At 54.2% G+C, this 22,756-nt stretch overlaps 2 protein-coding genes across 4 annotated transcripts in view; both read left to right on the forward strand.

The window, feature by feature from the left end:
• Positions 1–6,090: 6,090 nt before the first annotated feature.
• The window catches only part of RADIL (Rap associating with DIL domain), a 45,311-nt gene continuing 28,645 nt past the window's right edge, over positions 6,091–22,756 (forward strand). For all 3 annotated transcript variants that reach the window (XM_053927218.1, XM_053927219.1, XM_053927220.1), the window contains exons 1-2: positions 6,091–6,184; positions 9,717–10,314. In XM_053927218.1, the coding sequence (XP_053783193.1) occupies positions 9,780–10,314 (535 nt within the window). In that variant the 5' untranslated portion in view covers positions 6,091–6,184; positions 9,717–9,779. The remainder of the gene's footprint in view (positions 6,185–9,716; positions 10,315–22,756) is intronic.
• PAPOLB (poly(A) polymerase beta) lies at positions 17,407–19,302 on the forward strand. The gene has a single exon (XM_024577012.2). It carries the CDS (start codon positions 17,407–17,409, stop codon positions 19,300–19,302), a length of 1,896 nt encoding a protein of 631 aa, XP_024432780.2.

Raw genomic sequence — 22,756 nt, forward strand, 5'->3', positions numbered from 1 at the left:
AATGACTCTAAACGACAGGGCGTCACACAGCACCCAACGCCGCTCATGGCTTCTGCCCGTCAGGACTTCAGAGTCTGGGCCTCCGCCAGAGGACTGACGGGGCGTGTGCTCACGGGTCTGGTGTCTGACGCTGGCAGCTGGCTCACACCCTCGCTGGCGTGAGGCTGGCCAAATACTCTGTTTTAAAATGTAGATTTTAGCCTTGGCTGGTGTGGCTCAGTGGATTGAGTGCCAGACTGAGAACCAAAGGGTCGCAGGTTTGATTCCCAGTCAGGGCACATGCCTGGGTTGTGGGCCAGGTCCCCAGTAGGGGGCGTGTGAGAGGCAACCACACATTGATGTTTCTCTCCCTCTCTTTCTTCCTCCCTTTCTCTAAAAATAAATAAATAAATAAAATCTCTTAAACAATGTAGGTTTTATTACTATTCAGGTATGACAGGGCCCGCAACTCAGGCAGCCAGACCTGACACAGGATGCCACACAGGGCCACTGGCTCGGGGAAGCCTCAGAGGGGCAGAGGGGCAGAGGGGCGGGGGAAAGTGGACGAACATGTTGTTGCAGTTGCTGAGGGAAGGAACAGGTGAGGCAAGGTGAGCAGGCGTAGGGCTGGCTGGTTTGGGTGACATCAAGCTCTCTGGGTACAAGTGCTGTTCCTAGTTTCGTGGTACTTGGTCCTGGGGTGATGAGGGCAGGGGCGAGTGGCCTGGAGTATAAGAGCCCCCCAATAGAGGAAGTGGGCGCCTGGTCTCCAGATTGATTGTGAAAGGTGAGCTCATAGGCAAATTGTTTACATCGCTAGGGATTGGCTGACCCTGGGAGGGGCAGTCTCCCCATGCTCAGTCAGGCCTCCGATGACAAAACAGCAGAAGCCCAGGCCGCAAGTGACTTCCACATGTGTCCTGGGCTTTCTTACAAGACGGTGGCCTGGTCCTAAGAGAAGGAGAGAGTGAGGCAGAGATACGGAAGACGTGAGTCATCGCTTCTACCACGTTCCGATGTTCAACACAGCTAACGGGGTCTCCCAAGGTCAAGGGGAAGAGATGCAGACCTCCCCCCATCACATTGGGAGGAGCGTGGCAGTGCGAGAAGAGCCGGGAATGGAACACGGATCGAGACGGGTGTCTTTGGAAACTGGAGTGTGCCACAATCCCCGTCCTTGAGAAATAACCAGTTAGCATTCCCTACCTATGCTGCGCGCACACCTTTTGAACGTGATTTTGCAGAAGCGAGGCGAGCTGTCATGAATGAAAGGTTGTGACTGTAGACAAGTCCCTCAGCCGCTCTTGGCTCCAGTTAAGTTAGGGGCTCCCACACATTCCTTTCCTCACAAACCGGAAGGAAGGTCTCCGGCTGGACCAAGCTCTTTCACCCCAAATTTGAAAAGTAGATACCCGCTCCCAATTCTCAGTTTAAAAAACAGTTAGTACATTGTGTTTTCTCACTCTTAATTATTTGTCCCATGCCTAGACATCATCCGCTGGGTGGTATCCCCTAACAAAGGCTCACAGGCCACACATCAAGGAAACACACAGACGAAAGGTGTTCGCGGACACGGGAGACCCAGCCCAGCACATCTGGCTCTTCGGCAGCGAGTCATCCTCGGGCACGCGTGCCCGTGTGTGCGGGCTTATGTCGTGGCTGTCGCGCACGCTCGCGTTCTGGGCTAGTGGCGTTGATCCCAGCTCCTGCAAGGGTTGGAATACAACTTTTCAACACGTTCCCAGTCCCGCGAGCAATAGAATCTCCACGCAAAGGGTCTAATGACCACTGTGGTGGGTGATTTCTTAAGTCCCACCCAGCCTAAATTTTTCTCCTTTCTATTCAATGTATTGCGGTGACACTGGTTAACAAAATTATACAGGTTGCAGGTGCTCAATTCCATACACATCAACTGTCTGCGGCATCGTGTGTTTGCCACCCCAAGCCAAGTCTCCTTCCATCACCTGCTAGCCCCCCAGCGCCCCTCCTGCGCCTCTCCCCAACCCCGCCTCCTGGAAGCCTAGAATTTTTAACAGTTATGTGAATGTAGTTCAAGTTTCTTGAGAACAGATCAAACACTGAAGAGTGAAGCAATTTGACACGACCTATTGGAATGGTACTAAAACCTTTGTTGGTTTGTTTGTTTCAGTTAACACGGCCACTACCCCGGCTCCGTTCCCTAGCTGTGCGCCAGGGACTCGGAATCCGTATCTTCCTGTTAGAGGTCTCTCCCGAGCTCCAGGCCCCTAGAGCGCACCGCCTGCTGGCTGTCTGCAGCAGAATATACACGTGAACCTCACAGTGACTCATACGCAGCGTCACCACCCTGTCGTCTGGCTGGTCTTTTGCTGGTACCCCACCCATGACCGGCCGGAGGTACTAAGTTGTTGACTGGAAGTTACTCAGGCTACGGTGTGGGAAGAAAAATAGCGATCGCTGTTGTCTGTTGTCGGCTGATGAGCCAACAGGGAACAGCAGGGACCCAGAGCACTGCTATTTATAGGTCTCGGGGCTGGGGATGGAATCCGAGGGTAAAATCACTTGTTTTGCCGGCCCCTCTAGTGATGTGGACGAAACAGTCTCTGAAAGGAAGGCTGGGGCCTACAGCTGTCTCTGTGCCTGCGGCGCCCTACCCTGCCTCTCTTCTGGTCCCCAAAGCCCCGTCTCCCTGTCCCTGGACCCGACATCCCTGGGAACTTAAACTTTGACCTAAACCATAGGCTTTTTCCTTTGGGCTCATTTGGGCCTTTCCCAGGAAAGAATCCCAGGACTCTACCGTCCTCTAGTGGCCACTGAGGGCAACTCAACACTTCATTTTTGTCCAGTGAATGTCCAAAGCTTTCAACCCTGGAATTCAAAAATGTGTTTTGCTCATCTGCCCAAGGGCCCAGGGCTGGATACAAAAATGAATAAAAATCATCTCTTGCCCATGAGCAGCTTCCAGCTGGGGGAGAGGGAGGAGGGGAGAGGGGTGGAAGTCTATTCATTCCTTTAACAAATACTTACTGAGCACCTACTTTATGGGGCACAAATCCTAGTGGGTGTTAAGTGCGCAAACGGTAACAAAGAGGTAATGAGGTACAGCGCGGCCACCGGGGTGGCCGTCCAGACGGCGGGCAGAAGACAGCAGTGCAGCTAGCTGGGTGTTGAGGCAAACACCACAGGGTGGTGTGTTTTAGGGAGAGCAGGCAGCCAGGAGAGGTGCTTCAGAGGAGGGGATGGTCTTAGCGTTTGAAAGCAGAGTTTGGGGCTGCAGCTCCGGGCAAAGAGCAGTTGGAGCAGTCAGGGGGAGGCCTGGCCAGGGTGGGGGCGAGGTTTGCAAGCTCCACTTTATTCCACGGGTAATAATACAGGATTAGAGGCAAGGAATGATGGCATCTAATTTGTATTTAAGCAACACAGTTTGATGTAATGTGGACTTGGTTCAGTGAAGAGATTAAAAATAACAGGCTGTGGCAGCCCAGAGGAGGGGCGTGGAGCCCAGTCAGGGGTCGGGGAGACCTTCCTGGGTCAGGCATGTTTGTTGCCGATCGCTGCAGAACAAACCACTTTAAACTGGAGCGGCTTAAGTCAACAATGAACACTTACCTTCTTGCACAGTTTCTGAGGGGTGGGATTTGGGGGCCGCGTTGCTGGGTGGTTCTGGCACAAGGCCCCTCACTAGATGTGGTCGGGATGGTGGTCAGGGCTGCATCCTATGAAGTCTCCTGGGGCTGGAGGACCTGCGTCCGAGATGGCTCGCCCACAGGGGTGGTGAGCTGGTGCTGGCTGTTGGCGGGAGGCCTTCCTTTCTCTCTAGGGTGGGTGGCTTCCCCCAGAGTGAGTGATCCAAGAGAGAGCAAGGGTGGAAGCCACATATTTTATAATTTAGCTCCAGAAGTCACACTGCCAGTTTGACAGCATCTTATTGGCTACACTGTTCGGCCCCATTGAACAAGGCAAGGGACCCCACAGGGGTGTGGAAACCAGAAGGCATGAATCCTGGGCACTATCTTGGAGGCCGGCCACCATATAAGTAGCACTTCATCTGAGTCTTAATGAGTAGAAATTGGCCAGGTGGTGAAGTTGGTGTGATGGGCTGAACTGCGTTCACCCAAAATCCTCACGTAGAGGTCCTAACCCCCAATAACTCAGGATGAGATAGCGTCTGGAGACGGGGCCTTTAAAGAAGGATTACGTTAGACTGAGGTCATTAGGGCGGGTGCTGATCCAACATAATCAGTGTCCTTGTAAGAAGAAGAGATTAGGACACGGAGGGACGATGGTGTGAGGACACAGGGAAAAGACAGCTGTCTACAAGCCAAGGAGAGAAACTGACCCTGCTGGCACCTTGATCTTCAACTTCTAGCCTCCGAGACTCTGCAGTCCAGTCCCGCTGTTAAAGCCACCTGGTGTGTGGTATTTTGTTATGGCAGCTTGAGCCGACTGACGCAGCTGGGAAAGGAGTTTCAAGGCCGAGGGAATGGCCCAAGCAAAGATGCAGAGGAGTGGAGCCGTGGGGCAACACCAGAGAGCTGGCATGACTAGATCCTAAAGGTTGGGGTGGCAGGGAGGGTGGGGGGGAAGCAAACGCTTTCTGTAAAGGGGCAGGTAGTAAATTAACCTGTGTGGCTGGCAAGTCTGTTGCATGAAAACAGTTGTAGGTGACGTGGAGACAAATGCATGTAGCTGTGCTCCAATAAAACTTTATTTATAAAAACAGCAGCTCAGGTTTGGTCCACAGGTCAGAGTTTGCCAACCCTTGCTTAAGGAGGGTGTGAGGAGGGAGAGCTGTGAGCCTGAATCAGGGCGAGAAATATTGTACCTCACAAGGAAAACACAGACCTAAGCCCAGGCTCTCCCCCCCTCCCCCCAATATTTGCCTCTTCAGGGTCTGGGTGAGGGGAGGTTGTGTATGGTTATGGGGAGCCCCATAAAGGTTCCTGTGTGCATGTGGGGAGGCCTGTAATGGGAATTATTTAACCACACAGTCCCAGGCTCAATTCTCGGCTCTCTCTCTGGCTACAGCCGTATTTCGTCAGCTGTAAAGGGGGAGTAACCATCCACCTCACAGGGCTGATGCGAGCTATATGTCAATGGGATGACCTAGGGGAAGCCCCTAGCATAGGGTCTGGCATACAGTAGGTGATCAAAAAATGCCTTTTTGCTCTTCCCACTTTCCCTTACCAAATACGGGGTTTATACTACCATAGCTTCCAACCCGAAGGGTCAGAATTCTGCATCTTAATATCCGAGGCCACATGATGCCCCCCCGATCTGGACGGTGAGCACAGTGGGACAAAGGGGCCACTCTGTGAGAAGTCTTTCTCCAAGGTGAAACCCCAGCCAGAGGGCCAGTGCCAGAGTGAGCTCTAAGGACACCAGCTTCTTCTGAAACATGGTCACCAAAGGAGGGTGGCTGGGCCAGAGCCCCGGTGCTGACCTGGCCCAGCCCAGTTTTGCATTGTTTTCAGCAGAAGGGTGCCATGATCTGATCTGTCACTTAACACTCTGGCTGCCGGGTGGCACACAGGTTGTAGGGGAGACACAACCAGCCACCCTCCTCCCCTTCTCGGGCCTCAGATGTTTATATATTGGGCTGCCTGCTTCTGGTAAGCACTTGCCTTAGCCTGCTCCCTTCTTTTCTTGACCCTGTCCAATGCACGCCTAATAGGGGATAAAACACAGCCAGCCCGCTTGTCCTCCCAGAGCCCAGGCTAGCACTTGACACCTGAGCTAGCTCTGGTCCAGCCCCTCCTGCCGAAGCCCCTCCCTTGAACTGAAGCTGGGGGGAGCCCTACACAGTCCCGCCCCTCTAAAACTAGCCCCTCCCCTGTCCAGTAACCCCGCCCCTACTTTCGAGGCCACGCCCACACAATTAATTGGCTAGCAAGTGGAGCCGGTGCCCAGCCCAATCTTCACCGGCTCCACCGTTTCCCTTGAGGCCCGCCCCGCCCCCCCCCGCCCCTCCGTGAGGGCTCTACCCTGTCTATTGGGTGGCGGGTAGAAAGAGCCAGCACCCTGCCCTACCCTTCTTGATGTCGGCCCTTCCCCTTGAGGCCCCGCCCCAAAGAAGCCCCTCCTCAGGGCCCACCTCTTTGAGGCTCCGCCCCGCCCGTCCGTTGAGCTGCCGGCAGGAGGCGCCTCGCGGGTCACTGAAGGGGCTCAGGGCAACGGCGGGTGTGGGAGCCACGCGGGATTGCTGCGGCGGCGGGCTGGGCTGGAGGTGAGTGCTGGGTGCGCGAGGAGAGTCGATGGACGTGGAGTGCTTCGCGGCAGCCGGAGCTCTGGGGCACGGAGGCCGAGCGAGCGGGGAGGCCGCGGGACGGGAGCTCGGGCAGCAGGGCCGTCACGGGGCATCTCCCGGGCCTCCGAGGCAAGGCTTGTCCTGTTGCCATGGAAACAGGCCGGCTCTTGGGGCCCAGTGCGGCATTTGGGGTCGGGACCTGAAGGCTGGCCACTTGAGTGAGGGCTGCCCAGTCTTAGGGTTACGGGGGTCTGCTGTGGCCACTGCCTCCTGGACCTTGGCCCTCCAATGTAGAGGACCCCCGGGCCTTAAGTCTCCGGCGGCCCCTTGGAGAGGAGTTTGGCAGCGCGGGCGCCGAGGGGAGAAGGGAGCAGGAGTCCACACCCTCTCTCCAGGGTCTGCGTGACATCCCCCCATTTCTCCCTCCCTCAGCCCATCCTGGTTTTCCTGTTCACACAGCAGTGCATTCCCCACTCGTGTGCCAGCTGAAAGCACTGTTTCCCAGCTATTTCTGTACCATTTCCAGCCCCTCCACAAATTCTACATCTAAGCAAACAGATGCTGGGCTGGAGCTCCTAGGGCCCCGTGGAAGGAACCGGCTTATTTCCCATCCTTGGTGGGGCCCGGCAGAGCTGCAGACCCGCCGGCTCAGGCCCCAGCACCCTGTCAAGTGTTTGGTTAATCTGAATTGCCGAAAAGAATTTTCCAAGTCCCCGGTGATTACAGGTGTCTCCGGTTAGCACAGGCCACCTCTTGTGCATTCCAGAGAGGAGCCAGTCCTTACTCCCATTGGCAGAAAAACATCAGTCCCGTCTCCAGAGGCTAGCATGTCAGATTAAATCTGATTAAATTATTTTGTATTGAAAAGCATCACATGGGCTGGAGCTGTCAAGGCAGGATTTATGGACAGTGGAGATAAAGCAGAGCCTGCAAATCTACCCTCTTCCTTTCCTGCCCTGGTGGAAACTAATGGATTCCACACTGCGGTGCTGGACCGGCCACGTCCTCCACCCGTTTCGTCAGTCTTGCTCTGACCTCGCTCTCTGCACCCGCTGGTGTGACTTGACCTTGTTTTCATCAGAACTTGGACTCTTCCCTGAGAATGAGACCAAACACAGTCTCTAAGAGAGGCAGCAGCCAGCGTCCTACGCCCTCGGGCCTGTGTGCTCGTGTTAATGCGAAAGAGGGGGGAACTGAGCAGAAAAGGAAAAGGCAGGCCACGTCTCCCCAGACCAGCTCGGGTTCCTTGGGTGTGCCCCACTCTGTAGGGTGTTCCTCCACTCTTGCCCTTCCTAAAAAACGAGTCTGCCCCATGCTGACAGACAGGCCGTATCTGCGTTGGGTGATCTCGAAGGAAGGTGATGAGTGGACAAGTGACCGTCTGCGGTTATTCTCGGAAAATGGCCACAGAGAATGAGCATGAGGAGAATAAGCTTCCTGATAAAGCAGATCAGGGTCTGTGTTTCTGTGTTTACTGCGGCTTCTTGGGGCTTAAGCAGGAGTTAGCGAAGAGGTTCGGATCACCTCCTCCCGGCATTTTCTGCCCTCTCTTCCTGGTACGGCTGACTTTGCCTCAGAATCCAGCACTAGGGACTGCCGGAAGGAGGGAGGGGCGCTCGCTTCCTAGGCCCTGGGAGTGGATGAGCAGTCATGCATCTGTAATGTTTGATTTCTTTTCTATTAAAGCAGAAATTTTTTAGTTTTAGATCTTACAGAACCTAGATCCACCTTGGTGCAAAATAGCAATTCACTTCCCCATTGTATCTGGGCCTTTTAAGCTCATGTGTCTGCTCACAGCTTTTCCGTGATGGTTTCTGCAGTTCTCAGCATCATATTTAAATTTATATTCAGACACTATTTTGAAATGAAATTTATCTTGAGTCATGAGCTGCTGCCTCAGGTGTGGGTCAGGACCCTGGGGCTCTGCCTGGAGGAGGGGCCCGGTAAGGCAAGTGTTTGGGGGGGCAGGTCCTCTGAGTGAGGGGTGTCAGGGGCGCGTGTGCTGGCAGCGTCGGAGGCTGGCTCACGCCTTTCAGAAGGCAGATCTGGAGCTGCCAATGTGGCATGTGAAGCTGTGCACTTGTCACATGCGTGCTCACGGAAACGCTTTGTTGGAAACGAAATCGAAGCCTTTGACAGGCACAGGAGGTGAGGCCATGGTTCGCTCTGGCCTCCCTAGGATTTGACAAGGGGGAGGAGAAACCAAGCCTTTGACATACGCATTCCTTTACAGCCTCATTTGAGGTCAGAGAGAGCCTCCCGTGCTCGTTCTGCTTAGGACACGTGACTGCTTTCCGGCAGGGTCACGTCCTCAGAAGGTGGTTTACAATGAAAGCGCTGCCATGGTCAAGTGTGAGCAGCAGGCTGTCGGACCGGGGAGCATCCCCACTCCACCCCCGAAAGCCTTTTCCAGCCGGTGGAGCCATAAGTGAGCTGGGACTGCGGGTGCTGACACTGGTCAGAGTGGCAGGTGCCCAACGCTGCCAGGTCCTCACTGGGACCTGGGGACTGTTTCCAGAGGCTTCTAGAGAATGGGCTTTTCTTCTTTGGTCTGTCTGCTCTTGTCACTGGGGACGGCAGAGCACAGATGTGGGGGTGCTTAGTCCTCCGCAGACCTGGTGTAGAGCAGAGGCGGCTCCCTTTGCCACGCCTCCTGCTCCCACAGAGCTCCGGGGAGCCTGATAAGCTGCCTCTGCAGAATCAAGGCCCGAGGAGCACTAAGTGCGCTGGAATGATGGCCGGATGACTCACCAAAGTGCCCAGGAGCTGTTTCCGCACTTCCCCACCAAGACGGCATGTGGGGCCCGGATGGGCCCGGACACCAGAGGGACGGGTGGGGGGAATGAGCACATTCCAGTCACACCTTCCCCAGGTCTGGAAGGGCCCTGTGCGTCCACTGTGGCCGTGTGGACATTCTAGGGCTGCTGTCCCAGGGACGTGGTGCCTCCAAGTCAGGACTGGCCATCGCCTGCTTTACTCGTCCCACTCGTGTTTGTGATGAGTCTGCTGTTACAGGCTGTGGCAGGCTGCGGTGGGGGAGAGGTGGGATGTAGAGAGATCAGGCGTTTTGCAGGCTCCATTGTTTACGACTTCTCCTTGGGTGGGATGTGGTAGGTGGCCGGTTGCCTCAGGGAGGTGGGCCGCCCTGCCAGGACTCTGCAAGTACAGCCCACGGCCACGGCCATGGCACTGCTGCTTGCTGGCCATGCCCCACGGTGTGCATGAGCCTAGCACTTGGCAGAAGGGCGTTGGAACCGGACAGTGGAGTGCACCCTCCTTTTGGTGACTTCATCGGCTTTCTATAGGTGCTTGGCCTGAAGGGCACTTGAGCCTCTTCACACCTGCACTGTGCCCTGCGGTCCCCACCTGGGTGACTTGGCTGAGGGTAGCAGAGGTCTGCTCTGTTGGGGCACCAGGCCCGGGTGGCCGTGAAGTTGGTTACAGTACCTGTGTGCCTCCTTTGCTTTTGTAGCTCCTGGCTCAGCACTGACCTGCCTTGTCTCTCCCCCAGGACGTGGCTGCTTCCCCGCCGCTGGCTGAGCCCATCACCCTTGCTCATGAAGACGAGCCCACCATGTTCTATGGCGCCCACTTCATCATGTCTCCACCCACCAAGAGCAAGCTGAAGCGGCAGGGCCAGCTGCTGTCCAGCGTTCTGTCCCGGACGCTGAGCTCCAAGTACCGCGACCTGGACACCACCTTCACCAGCTTGGGTGCCAGTGATGACCCCGTGGAGCTCTCCACCCAGCTCTCAGCCCCCGGGATCTTGAAGGTGTTTGGGGACAGTGTCTGCACGGGCACCCACTACAAGAGTGTTCTGGCCACCGGCACATCCAGCGCCCAGGAGCTGGTGAAAGAGGCCCTGGAGCGCTACGCCCTGAGCCCCGCCTGCTCCAGCCAGTACGTGCTGTGTGACGTGGTGGGCCGGTCCGGCGACTCTGGGCGGCAGTGGCAGGCTGAATGCTTTCGGGTGTTCGGGGACAACGAGAAGCCCCTCTTGATTCAGGAATTATGGAAACCCCGAGAAGGCTTGTCCCGGAGGTTTGAGCTGAGAAAGAGGTCAGACGTGGAAGAGCTGGCAGCCAAGGACGTGGACACCATGACAGCAGGTGGGCAGGAGACTCGGGGTGCAGTGGCTGGTCAGAGGAGGGCAGAGAGGCAAAGGCGTGGCTGGTGGGGGGTGGAGGTGTGTCTGCTCAGCGCGGATGGGGCCTCTGTCGCGTGTTTGAGGGCATCATCCCAACACTCCCCACTTTCGCGGTGGCCTTCGGGAGCCTGGCATGCTTGGTGGCTGCACACCGAGCGTACTGCAGGCAGACTCCTCCTCCTGAGGAGGGATGTTGTCCCCGCCATGGGCTGCAGAGACTCCGTAGCCAGCGTGGTGCAGGCACACTACAGAAAGTCCTGTGCCCGAGGCCCTGGGTGACTCTTAGGAGCGACCCAGTGAGAAGGTGAAGAAGCCGGGTCTCCAGGCGGGGTGTGTTTGGGTGTGCACGGTGCCGGGCAGTGGGGACCGTGCTGGGGGGAGGCCCAGCCATTGTCCATGTGAGGTGTGCAGGCAGCAGCAGCAGCTCTGGGCCCGGCCCTGGGGCGGGGAAGCGGGGCCCACAGCCACTGCTCTGGGTCTGGCTGTTATTCAGTTGGTGGAAAGAGCTGATTATCTAAACAGGTGAATGAAACAAAAATAACTTTTCAAATGTCAGAAGACTCTCAGCTATATCTCAGCTCATGTTTGACTTTTTCTTAGTGTCCCCTAGAAAAGGCGGCTTTGCGTGAGCAAGTGGCCTCTTCTTATGTGGCCCAGAGCGGAGGGACGCTGAATGGTCTCAGGAGACCCATCACTTGGTTTTATGATTCTCCAGGGTGGAAAGGGGCCTTTGAGCTTTTGCAGATGAGCTGTGCGTGTCCCTGAGGTCTTGTGATTGCCTTTCCTCTAGCTTTGCCTCTGGGGCGAGCGCGGAGCCCACCTGGCCCCTCTGGGGTCTGGAGACGGTGGTGTGGGGGGCGGGTGGGACTCCCAGGGGCTGGTCTCCCTCGGGCCTGGACGGGACTGCCGCATCACACAGAGACAGCGGTGCCATGGCTGTGGCAGCCCACTGTCACCTTAGGCAGATTGCTTTGCCTCTTCGGGCCCGGCCCAGTTCCCTGACCTGGGAGTGGGGCTCGTGCAGCAGTGTACGCACAGTGCTCAGCACAGCACCAGCGCGGCGCTCAGGAGGTCCCCGGGTGCTGCGGTGTTACTGCTAACACTTGCCGCACCGGTGAGCAGGGTACTCGGGGTCTCGCAGGCTGTGGGTGCCCGGCCCAGGGTGGGGTGGGGCCTCTGGCAGGGAGCAGGGTTTTCTCACTGACGTGCTTTGGTTCTGACACATGGGTGATAAAAAGCAAGCCGAAGTGGAGGATGTTGTTGTTGTTTTAAGTCCTTCAGACCAGCCCCCCGATTCCCGCACCCCACAGGCCCTGGCGTCATGGGTTTGGCGTTTCGTCCCGACCCCTCATCCTGGTCGATGTCCCGGGAGGCCAGCTGTGGGGTGTGGGTGAGGGGCCGGCGTTCCGTGTGGGGCCTTTGTCCTGCCCCGTGTTTTCTCTGCTGCAAAGAGCATGTGGGCCAGGGCCAGCCCTGCCTGTCCTGAAGGTCACTGGGCCCTGGGCCCCTGGGTGGGGCCTAGGAAAGCCTGCTCCGTGCCGCGTGGCCGATTCCTGGACCGGGACCCTGGGGGCCAGACACCACCTGTGGGGTGTGGGACGTGGTTCTCTGCTCACCGACCCCTTTTGTTCCCGTTCCTTTTACAGCAGTTGAGGCCAGAGAAGGCCTGTTGCTCACAGCCTATTCAACTTGGTGGTGGTTTTGCGAAACCTTTTAAATAAAGAGTCCATTGAGCAAGCCTGGCCTCACTGACACACTTCTCTGGCAGACAGCGGGTAGGGTTACCTGCCCGGAGCAGGCCTCCCGGACCCCAGGGAGGTGGCCTTCCTTCGTGGCCTGCCACGCGGGGTGTAGGCTGGGGCCGTCTGTGCCTCCCGGCCTTGCCAACCGCTTTGCTGGTGACAGTGAGGACGGCGTGGTGATTGAGACGGTGTTCCAGGGAGGGCGCGCTTGCTCCTGTCATCAGAGGCATGGACGGGCTAGCCTTGTGCCGGCCAAGGCCGCGTGGATCGGACGCCCAGGGCACAGAGCCCTGCTCCGAAGCCTGGCGGGGGTCCCAGACCTCTGAGTTAGCACCTTCGCTTGGTTGTTCCTGTGACGCGTGGGTCTGTGGCGCAGGGAGGTGCGTACGCACTCACACATGGGCACACGGCCCGTACACACTCCGAACAGCCCTCCGAGCAGCAGGGGCTGTGCTGCAGTGTCTGTGGATTTGTAGGTGGCTGTCGTGCGGCCCTTGACGCCACTGCTGACACCTCCTTACCATCTCACAGAAGCCCCGCCCCGAGGGAGCCGACTCTGCCTCTGTACCCTCTGCCTGAGACCCGCTCAGGGGCGGATACACAGCCCAGGGTCCCCCGTGCCATCCTTGCTGACAGTGGGGGCCACGGAGAGACTCAAAATCACTGTGGAGGTGAAGAGTGAAGAGGGCGCCAGCCCGGGTTGGTGGCTGTGTGTGAAGTGTGATGAGAAAGGGTCTTGGCTCATCCATGTGCCCCGGGAGGGGCCTTCGGTCCCTCCTTCTAACACCTGCTCCCTAGTGAGCAAACAGTGTCAAGGAGAAGGACTGCGTGTGTGTGCCTTGTCTGTGTGTGTGCACGCACGAGTGTGTATGTGAATTAATGCCAGCCTTCCTGAACACTGGCTCGGGAGTTTTCACTATTCCAGTCATTGTCCCACAGCAGAGGACTCTCTGCTTGTTAGTGTGTGGGGCTCGCTGGCTGCGCCGGTTTCAGAGGTGGCCTTTAGCCAAAGCTCACAGCGTGTATCTGAGGAGCAGCTGGGTGTGGGCGCCGGGAGCCCCCGCAGCAGCAGGGTCTCCTGCAGATGGCCTGGGATTCCCCGGGAGACTCAAGTGGGAAAGTGGGTGTGCCAGATGCTTCCAAGGGCACTGCCAGCGGGATCCAGCCCATCCCCCTTCACCATTTGGGCCACTGTTGTGCGCTCAGGCACTTTGGTGTTTGTTTTCCATAAATACTACCTTTTCACAGCTGCTACTTCCCCTGATTTCCAGAGGATCAAAATATTGTGCATCAGCTCTGGGAGAGCCGAGGCCGGGGGAGGTGGGGCTGCAATGTGGCTCTGACTGCCTTTTCCCAGGAGGCGGGTACTCGGCCAGTGCCGCGCAGAGAGGGCTCTGGATCTTGTCGCTGAGATAAAGGCGGGAAGCTCCTGCAGGGAGGGGGCCCGCCAGGCCATGTGGTTTTCGTCAGCAGTGGGGGGGAGGGCGGGAGAAGGGTGCACTGTGTTTCCGGGATGGAAGAGTGAGTTGAGGCTGCATTACTCAGCCTTGGCCCATTTGGACCAGTAGTTCTTTGCTGCGGGGCAAAGGATATTTAGCAGCGCCCCCTTCTGCCTCTACCCCTAGATACCTGTGCACCCCTACCAGTCGTGGCAGCCAACTGTTTCTGAGGGCAGAGTCCTGGGCGTGACCTCGCCCTGGACTGGGAACCACGGGCTTGGACCCAGCGGCCTGGACTCAGTTTGGATGAGCTCAGTTTCAGCCACACCTAGTGTCTCCCCTTTGGGGCCAGTGGTCATGTGCCCTGGGACCATCAGGCACACTGCCCCTCCTGTGGCACGCTCTGAGGGTCTGAGAAAGCCCAGTGTCCCGAGAAGGGTGACATGTGGAGCTTCCTTTTTGCACCTGTGGATGCCTTTCTGTGTGGCCTTCTTGGCCCTCAGCGGGGTTGTGTCAGTGGGCTCCTGGGAGGCAGGGCCTGCTTCGCTTTGGGCGTCCTCTTTGGAGAAAGGCCAGCTGACAGTGTTTCGAAAGACAGTGCAGCTTGAGGCTCTCTCTGCAGGTCACACAGTTACAGGGACACCTCTGCATCAGCCACCGAAGGCTGGGACTCACTGCCCTTCAAATGTCTGTGTGGCGTCTGGCATACAGTAGGTGCTCATTGAAAGTCCGGTGAAGGGCTGATGTCTCGTGGAAGAGTAGGCTCCTCTTGGCTTCCCTGTGCATCCGGGACTCCGGAGCTGGAGTCTGTTTTCTTTGCGGTGGATCCGGGACAGGGAGAGGGGTGGCAAGCCGATGGCGTGGTTGTCCACTTCTGCAAGTTGTGGCTTCAGCGACCAGGAATGCTCTGGCGCCTGACAGTGTGACTTGCTGGCCTCCCCTCTCTTCTAAGCCCAGCTGAGTGGCTGGCGGTGGCAAAGGTGTCATCTCTGAGCACCCAACTTTGGGTGTGTGTTTGTCTTTCTACTTTGTCATCCACAGACGGGCAGATGGGGCCTGACCCCTGGTGACTGATAGGGATGTTCGGCCTCCGTTGCTAATGGTGCACCTCGAATCCTGTTCTCCCGTCCCCCCAGCCTGGCTGTGGTCAATTTGTTTTGACATTTTTTTTCCTCGCTATGAATCTGAATTTTAATGGCTTATGTCAGGTCGGGGGAGGCGACCTGAGTAGTTTCCCCCTTTTATTTAGGAGCAGCTCCCTCCTGAGACTTGAGTAAGACTCCTTTTCACCGCGACCCAATGATGGGCCGCTGTGTGGAGTGTCTGCTTCATGCGGTTTGGGGAGAAGCAAAACCACCCCCACCTTTTTCACCAGTCTAAAAACTATCAGAGGAATTGAACCTAAAAGCCATTTAAGAATTTTTAATTCAACAAGGACATAAAGTTGAATGGTTAGTTGCTCACAGCCAGTTTTATCCCTCGGTTCACTGCTTAGATTAAAAAAATAAAATTCATAGCCTTTGGTTTCACATAGACATGCAGAGTCAGGAGGAGGCTTAACAGCCTGTTCTCCCGAGGTGGGTGGTGCCTGCGCGGAGCCCGGCTGGCAGCACCAGCGCCCCCGGGAGAATTCTGGCCATGGTGGCACATGACGAGCCTCCGGAGGGAGACACAGGGGGAGGTCATGGCTGGACACACTCTCTGCTCTTTGTAACGGTGCAGCTTGGTTAGCGCTGATAGCTGGGTAAGAAGGAGACACAGAGCCTTGGACCGAAAGGGGTAGGGAGTTGGAACCGAGACCCCCAAATATAGCTGGGACCCTTGAGGGTGGCACACTGACCGTGAGGATGGAGTGAGAAGAATCTGCTACCTGGTCAAAGGAGATGACGAAGCCTCATCTTGCCGGACCTGGACTCGGGGTGGGCAAGCTAAAGGCTCTTCCCTGGAGTTGAAACCCACTCTCCCTCCCACGCGGGTTTGGGGTTTAGAACCGGACTACTTCTGTGGCCTGGGCAGCCCCCGGGTGAGAAGTTGAACTGCAGTGTACCTAATTTGGGAGTGTCTAAGGACATCTGAGAGCAGCAAAGCGCCTCCTCTTTGGAAGGACACACCTTCACGCAGGCACCCCAAGCTTGCCAGAGACGAGCTCCTAGTCCAAAATCACAAGACCACGAAATGATGCCACTCTAATGAGTCCGTAGAAAACAGCGAATCAGAGTGAACCAGATTCTCAAGAACGTTAGGAACGGGCACCATTATGTAATATTGAGTGACTAAACGTGTTTAAAATGTTTAAAGAAATAAGAGGGAGGGAGAAAAGCAGGTGAGAAAGAATGTCATCTAAAAAGGCAGGGAAAGCTTGGAAAAGAACAAGATAATGCTTCTAGTAATAGAAATATAAGCATTTAAATGGATATTTCAGTGAAAGCTCCGGCAGCGACTAAATACAACTGAAGAGAGAATGAGAGAACCGAGAGGCAGGTCTGCCATCGCCCTGAAGGAAACGTGGGCGGAGAGACATGGGGAACAGAATGAGGAGGCCTGTCACGTCTGCCTGAAGAGAATCAAGGGAACGGTGGGGAGACATATTCCAAGGACGCGCCTGAAAATGTTACGGACGTCCCGAAATGAAAAGCACGAAACTCAGGATATCCTGAGTAAGATAAAGGAATTTACCCCCGCCACCTAGTGGTGGTATTGCAGGTGTGAAAATAAATAAAGGAAACCACACTCAAAATGGAGTTGGGAAGTCCTAGGGGAGCTCTCCCACACTACCACTCACCACATTTTGTGTATTTTCCTCCTGTTGGAGGAAGCTGCCTTTGCACATCAGGCGGCAGGAAGCTTACTCCTCCACAGCAGGACAAAGGAGGGTTTTCCCCTTGCCTAGCAACAGACCCAGCCAATGAGAAACCGCCATGAGTCAGCCAATGGGAAGTCACTACACTTCCAACTGCCACTCCCAGCTTCCTCCAATGGATACTTTGTTTATAACAGTCCCTCCCAACCCCCTCTTCTCTCTTAGATTTCCCCTCCTTTGTTCTCCAGACTTGCCTGTGGTTTGCTATAACTTAGACGTCCGGAATTGTATTTCCTCTGCCAACCTGAATAAAGTCATTTTTGTGGGCAAAATAACTGGCTATTTTATTTTTAACATTGACACAGGACACTGAGGACAGAGGTTTTTACAGCCGCCAAAAATAAAAGACAGGTGAGCAGCAGGTTAGCCTGATTGCAGACTTAGCAACAGGAATGTAGAAACCAGCAGACAGCAGCTGAGACCTTCGGAGCAAGAAGAGAACAAAACTGCCCAGCTGGAGGTGCCAGCCTGGCCAAACTTTCATCCAGGCACCAGCCACAGAGGCCTTGGCGGGGGCTGCTTGTCACCTGCAGACCCTCGCTGTAAAGGCGTTTCTAAAGGATGGGCCTTAGGTGGAAGGCCAACTGAAGATGCCCCTGGAGCGGAAGTAGGTCTGAGGTGTACGAAGAAATTGTGAGCAAAGAAACAGATAGTAGGTCAAGGTAAATGCAGAAAACAGTAAAAAAGCCAAAAACCAAAGCCCACCACCCCAAGCCTGAAGCCTGAAACTCTAAGCCCGTGGCAGACCCCTGGAAACTACAACTCCCGTGAGGCTCTGCACGGCACGCATGCGCCTTTGCATGCATGGTGTGCGTGGCAGTTCTAGAACACTGCGTCGAGTGCCTGGGCGCCATGTTGGGGCCCAGGGGACAGCGGAGAGACGCTTGAACGGGCGGGAGTGGGACAGACCTGGAAGGAGCCCCGCCCCTCCTGCCTCAGCGGATCATGACCCGGGCAGCGGCCAAGGAGGTCGCGGTGGGGGGGAATGTGGCGTGGCTGGGCCAGCGCTAGAGATGATGCCGTTTCCGGTGACAACCCCCGGATCACAACAGACTCCGCCGTCCCCCAGGCTCTATGGCATCTCCTCCCCCATCAGTTTAGCTGCCCCCAAGGAGACAGACTGCATACTTACTCAGAAATTAATTGAAACCCTGAAGCCCTTCGGGGTTTTGGAAGAGGAAGAGGAACTGCAGCGCAGGATTTTAATTTTGGAAAAATTAAATAATCTGGTAAAGGAATGGATACGAGAAATCAGCGAAAGCAAAAGTCTTCCACCAGCTATAATTGAAAATGTCGGAGGCAAAATCTTCACGTTCGGGTCTTACCGACTAGGAGTGCACACGAAAGGTGCCGACATCGATGCGCTGTGCGTCGCACCGCGACATGTTGACCGAAGTGACTTTTTCACCTCCTTCTATGATAAACTGAAACTACACGAAGAAGTAAAGGATTTAAGGGCTGTTGAGGAGGCATTTGTACCAGTTATCAGACTCTGTTTTGATGGGATAGAGATTGATATTTTATTTGCAAGATTAGCACTGCAGACTATTCCAGAAGATTTGGACCTAAGAGATGACAGTCTGCTTAAAAATTTAGATATTAGATGCATAAGAAGCCTTAATGGGTGCCGGGTAACGGACGAAATACTACACCTGGTACCAAACATTGACAACTTCAGGTTAACTCTCAGAGCTATCAAACTGTGGGCTAAGTGTCACAACATCTATTCCAATATACTGGGCTTCCTCGGCGGTGTTTCCTGGGCCATGCTAGTGGCAAGAACGTGCCAGCTCTACCCAAATGCAGTAGCATCAACTCTCGTGCGTAAGTTTTTCTTGGTGTTTTCCGAATGGGAGTGGCCAAACCCAGTGCTACTGAAAGAGCCCGAAGAACGAAATCTTAATTTGCCCGTGTGGGACCCAAGAGTAAATCCCAGTGATAGGTACCATCTTATGCCTATAATTACACCAGCGTACCCGCAGCAGAACTCCACGTACAATGTGTCAGTTTCCACAAGGATGGTCATGATCGAGGAGTTCAAACAGGGGCTTGCGATCACACACGAGATTTTGCTGAGTAAGGCAGAGTGGTCCAAACTTTTTGAGGCTCCAAGCTTCTTTCAGAAGTACAAGCATTATATTGTACTTCTAGCAAGCGCACCAACAGAAAAACAACACCTAGAATGGGTGGGCTTGGTGGAATCAAAAATCCGAATCCTGGTTGGAAGTTTGGAGAAGAATGAATTTATCACACTGGCACATGTGAATCCTCAGTCGTTTCCAGCACCCAAAGAAAATCCTGACAAGGAAGAATTTTGTACAATGTGGGTGATTGGGTTAGTGTTAAAAAAGCCAGAAAATTCTGAAGTGCTCAGTATTGATCTCACCTATGATATCCAGTCTTTCACGGATACAGTTTATAGGCAAGCGATAAACAGTAAGATGTTCGAGATGGATATGAAAATCGATGCAATGCATCTGAGGAAAAAGGAACTTCATCAGCTACTCCCTAATCATGTGCTGCAGAAGAAGAAGACACGCTCTGCGGAAGGCGTCGGCCTGACAGCTTTGAATGACAGCGGTCTCGACTCATCTGCAGCCAGCGAAAACAGCGTGGCTGCCGTCACTGGCGCCTGTCAGGGTAGGAACAGCCCTGCACTGGCGGTGATGGCAGCGTCTGTGACCAGTGTACAAGTTACTGAAGTGTCCTTGCAGCAGGTGAGCCCCAGTGAGGACGCACAGGGTGCCCCGAGTGAGAGCACTCCTCCGACTGCCCCCCACGCAGCCGTCTCTCCTCCTCCGAAGCCCTCGATCACTAGAGTCGTTTCCTCTACACTCTTGGCAAACCATCCACCCAGGCCTTCAGGGAGCACAGCTACAAACATAGCTAATCCTATAGTAGGAGTCTAGAGGACATTCTCACTTCACGAAGAAGAAGGACCAAGGAAGCCAGAACAGAAGAGGAACCATTTTGAAAAGGGATGGCACAAGTCGCGTTGGGACTATTCAGACAGCAGCTCCTCTGTTGGCCTGGCAGGAAACGTCCAGGACAGACCTTCCAGCAACCCTGCCCTCTCTGCAAATCCTGTCCCTGTTACCAAGAATTCAGTAAAACAGGTTGAACTGATAGAAACAACCCCAAGGGTCCGTGAATAGTATCTGCCAGCTCAGTCTGTTGTCTTCAAACGCCAAAGGAGGAGGATGAAGGGTACCAACCTAGCTAAGACTCAGAATAGATTTGGGCTTATTTGGTGACTTCCTTTGCTGGGCTAACCTTGGTCAGAAGTCCAGGTTAGTACACGAAGCTAGACGTACTGTTATTAATGTGTCAGCAACAGTCATACTAACTTTATTTCAAAGGATTACTTCCCTTAAAGAGAAAAAGAGGCCTCCGGCCGTGCGTGTACCCCTGACCGACAGCTGGACCGCATTTGTGTTTGCGTGCTGTTGGGGGACTCCGTAGTCCAAATCGGTACCCGGTGCCCTCGTGTCGATGTACTGTATATATACTACTATTAGAAAGTAGAACTCATTTTAGACTTTTAAGCTTGATGGATTTTAATTTTTTCCTAAAGAGTTTTCCTCCATTTTCAGTCTCCAAATTGGATACCATTTTGCAGTGGTATACTGTACTTCAGAAAAAGTGTCAAAATACATCTAGCTCACTCCCTGTGAGGTAGCTGTTACCCTTTAAAATGAAACGTCAACTCTTCGGACATATACGTGGCGTTGGAAGAGTAATTAGTAAATCTCTGCTTCGGATGCGACACGGTCAAGAAGTGGCGTGTTGTTGTTCTGCAGAGGGTGACAGGGTGCGCGACTGGCCATCTCGGTGCCAGCGGAGCCCCGTGTTCTCTTGTCCACAGTCATTTGTCCTAAAACAAAACAGCCTTTTGGCTTCCCACCTCTTCTCTTCACTTGTATGCACGTGGCAAGCTTATATTTCCTAAAAACCCAGAACGCTGGCATTCTCTTAGCCGTGCTGTGAAATCAACCATCCTGGGGCCACGTGGCATAAAACACTAGGTTCCGATTCCATGCCTAATATTTTAGTAACACTTCACTGAAAGTGATGCGCACGAAGCGTGCTATCCACCTGGGATGGCCATTTGATCTCTGCCCGTGAGAAATTTTGTGTCCTCCACAGAATACCTGTTTATAGGAAAGTTAACGTCCAATTCAAACAGGTAAGCGGAAAGATCTTTTCTCCAAGAAGTTTATGCCAATTTTTGCTTTTAAATGACTTATTAAAATTCATCAGTAAATTTTACATCTAGGAAAAAGTTTCTAGCAAGCACCTAACATCTAGTCGGCTTTCTGCTCTTTTGTTCACCCTACGAACTGCTGGGGATACCTTTCTTTAAAATAAAAACACTCATGATTAAGCAGCAGAACATCCGTGTCTGGGAAACATGAGTGACAGCAGATGTGGGTGAGTGAAACCAGTCTTCCTTAATCTGGACACAGCGCCCCAGACGGGCTCTCCAGTTAGCCTGGCTCCGATCCCTCCCCCCTCCGTGTGCTCCTTCCTCCCACACGCACCTTTCACATTAGACGGCAACTTCCTAAGCCCCTTCTCTCTCCATCTGGATTAATTTTTCCAAAGCTGAGATACAATTCCTTTCCTTTTGGGCCCCGCGTAATTGAGACTCTTTTTGCAGCAGTACTTCTGACGTCTAGTGCCCGTGGTCCCGCTTCCCACAGCTTGTCCCACAAGACAGGCGAAATCCGCACAGTGCCCGTGCGTCTGCGGGCTGTGGCGTCCTACCGTCTGACGCACGCCGGGCTGGAATCGCCAGGCACGGAGTTTGTCATGTCATCTGTCATCGTGTTGGTGCGTCGTGTGGCTAAGCTGGAGACGGGGACCTTTCTAATTCTAGTTTTCATTACCTGAGTATCAGACTATTTTTGTACGGTGCACATAGTGTCTCGTGGCTGGAGTTTGCTTTGTCTTACAGTATCTGTCCTCCTTGTATTGTTCAAGCACTATTTTGAAAACGGATGATGTATTTCTCCATTTAAAGCACAATAAAATTAACAGCAAAGAAGTGAGTAAAGGGGTCTCAATCTGACATTAACATTGGGATGTTCTTACATTGTTCTGGAGGTGGGTACAGACGCCGATGAACTGATTTACTTCATTAAATCCAGAATTCACGTTATAATATTAGGGGAAATTATGAAAAGGCTAAATCTTCAATTCATTAAGGGTAAAAAATGGAGGTTAAAAACCTAGTTCAAAAGAAGTCAGGAAAGAAAGGGGCATCGAAAGCACAGTGTGAAGCGAATACAGTCTGAGATGGTGGAAGTGAGACCAAACACACCCACCACTGTGTGTAATAAACGGACCAGACTTCCTGACTAACAGAGATTGTCAGAGCCCGTGGAAAAATGAGGCCCAGCTGGATGCTATTTTATTTGTGAGAGACACACCCAAAATGTAAGACATAGAAGAATGGAAGAAAGAAATGCTAGTGCGCAGATGCTGTTCCCTTGCAGTATCCTCCAAACAGATGTCACAGCAAAGACAATCACTAGGAACAAGGGGGCCACTGCGCTAATGACAGAATAAGTAGCGCTCCAGGAAGACGGGCCGACTGGAAGCTGGTTGGCACCTGATCAGCCTCAACACAAAGTGACAACGGAAAGATGAACAGAAATCACCGAAGGTGTCCTCGCCACAGAAGACTGTAAAACAGCTCTTTTACCAATGATATCAAAAAGGAAAGGGAAACGGTTTGGCCCAACCGTGGCTGGCAAACCGCTCCTGTAGGGGGCCCGGCAGTACACACTGCTGCTCCGGGAGGTCACGCGGTCGCTGTCTCAGCTGCTTAGCGGCCTTTGCGCGGTGAAGGCAGCCCCGGACGCTATGTAGGCAGATGGCCGGGGCTGGACGCGTCATCCACCCCTCCCAGCTGGTGTCTGTCGTCCCTCATCTGTCGGATGTTTATTGTGGAGCCCCCCACCTAACAACTGGAAATGCATATTATCCTCGAATAAGCACCAGGCATGTGCGAAAATGAACCCCTGCTAGATCAGAAAGCAAGACAACGTCTCTCAAAGGACCAGATTCATGGAACAGGGTCTCTGGCTACAGAACGGTGCGTCAGAGATCAATAACAACGCAGAGAAGACTTTCCAGCAGGAGACACAGAAGCTCGTACCAGGAAGAAGGCGAGCGATGGACGGAGTCTCCTCGTTGTGTAACACAGTGGACGGCAAAGGGGAAACAGGTCATGAGCGGGGAGAAGACTTTGTAACACCTAAAGCTGACGTGATTACTGTCCAGATTATAGTAAGGATGCCAGAAAAGGTCTGTTTAAAAAGATCAGACACCCAATAAAAGTGGGCGAGAAAAGTGCAT

This window comes from Desmodus rotundus, chromosome 6 (assembly GCF_022682495.2).
Source record: "Desmodus rotundus isolate HL8 chromosome 6, HLdesRot8A.1, whole genome shotgun sequence".
Taxonomy (NCBI): Eukaryota; Metazoa; Chordata; class Mammalia; order Chiroptera; family Phyllostomidae; genus Desmodus; species Desmodus rotundus.

Coding starts and splice junctions, on each gene's coding strand:
- PAPOLB (XM_024577012.2), top strand. CDS start 17,407: ATGATGCCGTTTCCGGTGACAACCCCCGGATCACAACAGACTCCGCCG.